This window comes from Littorina saxatilis, linkage group LG9 (genome assembly GCF_037325665.1).
Source record: "Littorina saxatilis isolate snail1 linkage group LG9, US_GU_Lsax_2.0, whole genome shotgun sequence".
NCBI classification, from domain to species: Eukaryota; Metazoa; Mollusca; class Gastropoda; order Littorinimorpha; family Littorinidae; genus Littorina; species Littorina saxatilis.
This window is the reverse complement of record NC_090253.1, coordinates 29,012,933-29,020,432: the sequence shown is the minus strand read 5'-3', so window position 1 is coordinate 29,020,432 and position 7,500 is coordinate 29,012,933. Positions and strand designations below refer to the sequence as shown.

The 7,500-nt window shown below is 46.8% G+C and overlaps 2 protein-coding genes across 8 annotated transcripts in view; one reads left to right on the top strand and one right to left on the bottom strand.

Moving 5' to 3' along the window:
• The window catches only part of LOC138975811 (septin-2-like), a 176,260-nt gene that overhangs the window by 86,960 nt on the left and 81,800 nt on the right, over positions 1 to 7,500 (top strand). The window lies entirely within an intron of this gene.
• On the bottom strand, positions 3,351 to 7,500 carry LOC138975803 (serine-rich adhesin for platelets-like; the record flags this gene model as incomplete). The annotated part of the gene is given in 1 exon segment (XM_070348552.1): positions 3,351 to 7,500. A coding segment is annotated over 1 exon segment (3,305 nt), but the record flags the coding sequence as incomplete, so codon positions are not given.

Below are 7,500 nucleotides of genomic sequence, written 5' to 3'. Positions count from 1 at the left end.
TCTCATTATCCTAACGAGTAAGTGACACCGACATGCATGCCAAATTGATTCGACATCCAAGGTCATGGTACTGACGCTGACACCGCTGATATGACTAACATACGACACTGGATGTTTGTCTTTCTCAAGTCGTTTCTTCATCTACTTAACTTTACCCTATATATATATATATATGACCTTTACAAATCAGCTCATGACTAGAAAGGACAGCCCGCTTTTGGTGATCGAATGCTGACCTACTTGGTATTGAGTACTAATATGTTCTTTCCCGAGAAAGAGAGCTTCTTCAGAACAGTGTGCCAGGGTATGATGCCTTCCGAGTGTGTGTTTATTTGGAGTGGGGAGGGGGGGGGGGGTGTTGAGGATTCAGAGAATGTATAGGGAAAGGGCGCTGCATGCATATTCTTGTGCCAATCCATAGTGAATGCATTCGTCCAGGGAGATCGTCTAGCTTCCTCTACAGTATGTCGGTGCTTCGAATACATTATCTCGTTGGATGCAGAGTTAATGGCGGTGGACGAGCAAATGAACATAAAAACAACAAACACACACACACACGCACATGCACACGCACACACACAAAACCCACTAAGACGCAAAACACATAATCGGAAAGTAATACATCAACACCATTATTGCAAAACGTTGTTAGTCGCACGCAATACCGTCAACCTTTAAAAAACGGAGTGACTCATTCCTTAAACGGAGTCATAAATTGTCTCCAAGAGCATATTTCTAAGTTTAAATTGTTGTGCTACTTTGTTGTATACCAGATTCCCTAGTGTGTAAAACATAATAGAAATTAAAGCACTGTTTAAACCAAGTTAAGTGTTCTAAAAAAAATTGCAAAACTAAAGAAAGACACGACTCACAACGTTAAAGTTGTATATAAATATATATATGCTTATTTTAATGTTTGCGCATATCTTCTTCTTCGTCGCCCACATTTCCTTTGATTGTCAAGTAAGATACGTAATAATACTGAAAAATATCTGCGCAGAATTTAAACTGCTGTCAACGCAATTGACTCATGTTTGTTCTGATATCAAATTTAAATGTTTCCTTTCAAACCTGTAATCAAGTTAAATTGGACTAAAATATTTCAATGCGCTCCCACAATTCACACCATGGACAGCTATTAGTATTACGCAGCCGAATCCTGGCTACTTCTACCATTTGAAATATGAAACTCATAATGTTTAAACAATAGTTCATGGGAACATCCGCTCGTTCTCATTTATTTGAGACAGTCGAAGTTCATGGACCAAATGTACACGGATTTCCGTCGTGATACAGGAGATATGGTTTAATGGTTAATAAGTGTTTTGTTCCATGATTCAGAAAATGACTCCACAATCATTGTAGCTAAATCATCTTCGTTATCTGATGCTTGGCTTCAGTGGAGAAGCCATCGATGGCCAACAGCTAAGCTGCTCACCTTAGCAGTACAGTTCGATTACTCCTATGAAAGCCATTATCCCTTCGCAATAACATGTTAACCTTCCCTAATCTGGCCAGAATACATTCAAATCAGTGCATGCCCTTGACATAAATCGAAACTTTACGGCCATTGGCAGCCAAGGAACAAAATTGAACATTAGGAAACTCTTAAAACGTCAGATTCGTATACCAAGTCTTATGCTAGAATAATAAAAGCAAACTTATTCTGTCAACCTCACAATAAAAATCCTGCCGTGGGTTTTGTGCCCGGTTCATTGCACAACTGAATGTTGCCTATGAATCATATGACAGGCCGGGCACCGTCGCGTTACGTCCCGCAATGACGAAAGCTGTTCCGACCTGGGATATGTCTTTTGTCATCTCGAGAAAACGGAAAAACACACCTGACATACAACAGCACAAATAGAGCACGGATACAATGTCACAAGTATTTTAGCGCCTTGTAAACAGGGTAATAAAAGAAGGGTGAATGGCGCGTATTTACACATGAAATAGGTCCATAAAACCCACTGTGTTTTCTTTAGTTAGTCAATTAATGCAAGTGCGACGAGTACTACTTGACCTTCTTCCGTAACCCGTCAACTCTTTGTCTCTCTCTGTTTCTCTCAATCACACACACACAAACAAACACAGACACACACACACACACACACACACACACACACACACACACACACACACACACACACACACACACACACACACACACACACACACACACACCGATCCTTTGTTCGAGCCGAAACTAAGTAAAAGTCGATACGTTTGCTGTTAGAACAAGTCTGGTTGCAAGGGGTTCTAACATGGTGTCATGAAAGACTTTGCTCTATCAATGTCAGTTTTACACGCTCTATTTCACGATCATCACAAGAGATAGAAATATATGCAGACAGACAGATAGTCAGACAGACGAAGATACATACATATAAAGAGACGGAAATAGATTGGCACAGGTGAACAGACTGACGTACGCACAGACGCACACAGGCTGATATAGACACACACAGACAGACAGACAGACAGACAGACAGACAGACAAATAGACGGACGGATAGACGGACGGACAGACAGAAACATAGAGACACAGACAGACTCCCCCATTCATCTCTCTCCGGCTTTCCTTCTTTTTCTCTTTGTGACAAAAAAGCGACACTGTGACACAGAAACTGAAACGGGACACAGACATGAACAGAAAGCAGTTTACAATTCAAAAGGTGAGTCACAACTTGCACTACAACTGAAGGTTCACGTCTCTGTCTGCCTCTGTATGTGTTTGTGTGTGTATATATAGATAATATATATTTATATATATATATATATGTGTGTGTGTGTGTGTGTGTGTGTGTGTGTGTGTGTGTGTGTGTGTGTGTGTGTGTGTGTGTGTGTGTTTGTGTGTTTGTGTGTGTGTGTGTCTCTTTTTTTTTATTCCTATCTGCCTCTATGTCACAGACAACTCCAGCGACCTAGTAAATCGACTATGTACACATCTCCACAAGTAAAACACACTGCTGAGAGTTGAACGCTGTCATTGATTTCACATTAAAAAAAACCCGCTTCTCTGAACTAATCTGCTCTGCCATCAGGAGGCAACCGCTACTATACTGACAGCTAGAAGGCTGCTTATCGAGCAAAAAAGCCCCTACAGTGGCACACGGCATGCAATTTTCATCGTATGGTAATTCCGCTTCGGGTATCGATTTTTTTTCATTGGGTTTAACTACCAGTGGGGGAAATTCGCTGTGTTACATTCGCTGACGCCTCGACTTAAAGAACGAGGAAATGATTCATTCAAACTTGTACATTTCCCTGTTGTATGCATAATGTTCCACGTTATAATAGGGATATAATTATATATATATATATATGCACGAGTGCCTTGCGTTCAGTTGGGCACACTGACAGACATGCAGATAGACAGACAGAAATGCAAACTGATAGACAGACAAACAGACATATTATATATAGACAGACAGACAACCAGACCGACAGAGTATGTCTGTGAATGTGTCACTCTTGTATTGCAAATCAACACACAATAATATATATGATAGGTGTGCTTGTTATTAAGTTGTATACGTGAACCTATGTTTTATGTTTTATGTGTGTTGTCCTTTTGTCCAATTGTTATAATCGTTTACAGGCAGGCAGGGTGTGCCGAAGAAAATTTTCCATTTTTATGTAACATTTTAATGGACAATAAAGTGTTGTTATTGTTATTGTTATTGTATATATTTTTTCTCACAACTGTACCTCTTAACAAGATTTATCAAATTTTATAAATTAAAGGAGAGAAACAACCAAATGTACACCAGGCTGGCAATGGGAACTAAAATGGCGGTGAAACATACAGAGAGTAACAAAACGAAACAAACAAATAAATAGTCACTATTGTACAGAACAAAACTGGAAGAGAGAGAGAGAGAGAGAGAGAGAGAGAGAGAGAGAGACAGACAGAGACAGAGACAGAGAGAGAATGAGAGAGAGAGACAGATAGACAGACAGAGACAGAGGGGGAGACACAGACAGACATACAGACAAAGGGGGAAACAGACAGACACTGAGAGACAGACAGACACTGAGAGACAGACACACAGAGAAACAGAGCTGACGAACTCCACAACCACCACAACCACAACCACCAACACAAAGCACACAGAAAGCAAAACATCAATAATCAATAATAAAAAATAAAAAAACCGACAACACCAACAACAACAACATACAACAACAATCTTTACTCACAAACATTGTCCTCCTGGTCAGGCGAGTCTTCACAATTCTGGCGGTGATGATGGGAGACGTTGGCATAATCCTCCTCGTCATGCATTCTGTTGAGCTCCTCGATGGAACTAATCCTTGCAGCATCCTTCACTCTCTCCCCAAAACCCTTCCCCACCGCGATGACGGCGGCGGCAGCGGCATCCCCAGCAAGGTCGGCCACCACAGAATGATTCCCCTGTACATCCAGACACAGGCCCGAATCCTTGCTGCCTTTGGTGGACCCCCGTTCCAGGGTACACGCGGGGGAAGTGTCGTCGGAATCGTCCTCTTCGTATAAGTCAAAGTCCTGAGTGATGGCGCGGTTAATGGTCCAGTTCTCGTAGACATTGACTTTGGGTTTCTTCTGGGGTTTGGGGGGAGGGGCCGGGGGGGAGTTCTTCGTTCGCAGCATGGCAAAACTAACCGTAGTGTCCGAGTCCAAGTCCGTTTCTTGATACTTCGGGTGAGTATGCGCCTCCTCGCCTGTATCCGTCGATGACAGTTCGTGATGATCATCATAGTCTGGCTGCGGTGTTGGAGGGGGAGTGGCCTCTACCTCTCCCCTTCCGTCACCTTTAAGTCTGTCTTCGTGTATCGGTTGCATGGTTCCCGGGGGCAATTCCGCGGAGTGTCTGAAGGCTGGCTTCGGCGTTGCCCGTGTATCTTCAGTCTTTCTGTACACCGCAGACTGTTCCACGGCGTCCCTCTTCGCCGACCCAGAGCTGAGTGTGCGTCTGTGGAACCGCAGCATGTCTGCAGAGTTGGCACTGTCGCTGTCGTGGTCTGTCGCGCTGGCGTTGGCGCCGCTTGCGGTGGTACCACTACTCCCCGCGCCGCTGGCAGCGCTCCCCGAGTACTGATTGATCTCACCACCACCGATCACGTTCGTGCCACACAAGTCCCTGCCTCCTCGATCGTTGGCAGAGCTAGGGTCGGTACCGTGATACGAGAGACCTTCTGTTTCGGTCCTGTCTTGTCTGGTGCGTGACTGAATGTTCTGTCTCCCTGCTGCTACAGCAAGCTCAGGTTTCTCATTCTGATCCTCTTCTCTCGCTGAGCGAGCTGACAATGTTGTGTGTTGTGTGGGAAATGCGCGGCTTGAGCGCTCAGCTGTCGAACCGGTTGTCGATTCGTCTACTTCGACTACAGATTGAAGTACTGTAGCTGCCTTATTTGGTTCCTGGTCATCTCTCGTCTTCACTGAAGTGCTGACAACAAACTGATCCACTCTCGTCGGGGAATTAGTATTCAAACTCGGTTCGTTCGACTGCACCCTCTCTGCGCGTGTATCTCCTTGGGGCCGTGTGTGCCCTGCGTGAGGTAGGGCGCCTGTGCGAATTGAGGAGACACGCCCACTCTCCACAGACTGCGGCGAACTTATCTCTGTGTCAACCGAGGAGGAGCCTTCCCTTCTGTCCTGTTCCCATTTCGTGTGATGGTCGTCGCCGTCACCCCTTCTCCCCCACGTCCTCCCCTCCGCGTCAACGTCGTCCCTCTTTCTCTCCCTCGCTGCAGCCTGCACCACCACCACCCCTCCACCTGTTGCTGGGGAGACGGAGGTGGTGGTGTTCTCCACGTAAAACACAGAGGACGGCTTCTGTTTGGCAGGGAGAGGGGGGAGCTGCTTCCTTCTCGGGTGTGGTTGAGGTTTGGGGGAAGACTTCAACGAGTTGCTAGCTTCCAGCGGGGCCGCGCGGACTGATCCAGCGTGGCTATTACCGTCGGAACTTGATCGTGAAACCGACACATGGCCGCCATCCTCCTCGCTCATGGGGGGAGCGGAGGGGGTTAGAGGGGTACCGGAGGGGGAAACGGAAGGTGTGACATTTGAAACTGGGTTACGTATCCCGCTCGCGCTGCCGCTGTTGTGGCTTACGTTTTCGTACCTGCCAGCCTCAGAGCCGTGAGATACCTGCTCGGGTTTATCATCATCTGACACCTTAGCGCTCCCTGCACTGACAAACGGTGGTGCCCCTCCTGACTTTTGCGCTGCTCTCTTTGCTGTGTTATTGTCGTAAGTTTCATAATATTCTTCCACCGCCGTTTCGTTCTTCGGTGGTTGTTGTTGTGGTCGAGGTTTATTTTGTTTCTGTGGTAACGGCGGTGGTGTCTCGCCCGTCCCGAAGGCAATGTTGAAGCCGTCAGTCAACTTCAAGTACTGCACGTTGCGTGGAGAGTTCGAACTCAGTCTCTCGATGCTGCTCCGGAACGGGGTGGCGGAGAGAGGAGGGGGGGCGGGTAGGTCCGGGGTGTCCGAGTACCTGCCCAACACCCCGCTGTTGTCACGCTCACGCACTTCCTCCTGGGTGCGTTTCCCACTCGACTTTTTCTTGTTCCAGAACATGGTGCTGCTAGGAGAGTTCCTGTCTTCATCTGTTGACGATACCACCCATTGCTCTCTCACGCCGAAAGAGATGTCTGTTTGTGCACTCCCTTCGCTGGTCTGAGCCCAATGTTCACCTGTGGCGTTAGCAGAACTGCCAAAAAGGTGTGATGTTGGTTGCGACTGTGTGCCATTCACCGATATCACTGTAGCACCTTGGCTTGACTTTGCGCTGTGTGCAGTACTCGGGCCTTGTTGGGCGATAGGTAAACCTACTGCATTGTTATGATCCTCTCGTGTTGTTTCACCGCCAACCTGGTTTCGTGTCGAGTAGTCGATTGTTCCTACCGAGCCATGATTAGAAGAGCACTGTCGCCATTTCCGCCCTTGACAGTTTTCGTAAAGTGTACCGTCGCTTTGTTTCTCAGAGCCGTTGTGGTTGTGTGGTGTATTATCCCGCAAAGCGGCCTTGGGACGAGAACTGCTGTCTATCCGTGTCACCGCGCCGTCGCACGTTTGCTTACCGCTGTGTTGTTTTTCCTGTGTGGCGACTACACACTGAGTGGCCGATCCGTTTTGGTGTAATGTGTCGTCTGTCCCTGCTGTCCCGCTCGCCGTACTTTGTTGTCCATGACACGACAACGATGCTGTAGTGGCAGTTAAAGTACACTTACCCTGCACTGACTTTGACGTCACACCACTATCAAAACCCTCTGTCAGGCTGGGGCGACCGCGAGGTAAAACTGTCGTCTGCTTCCTCGTTTCTGATCCCTTTTCACTCGAAATGGAGAAATTTCGACGAGGAACGAGCGGTTTTGACTCCGATCGCTTACAACTCGACCCCTGTCTTTCCTCATTGGCGAAAAGTGTACTACCTCCGTTTGTCGATCCCTGTTGTGAAAGTGTTTTGACACAAGTAGGATCGAGTACTGCCTGTGAGGTGGGCAAATTATTCA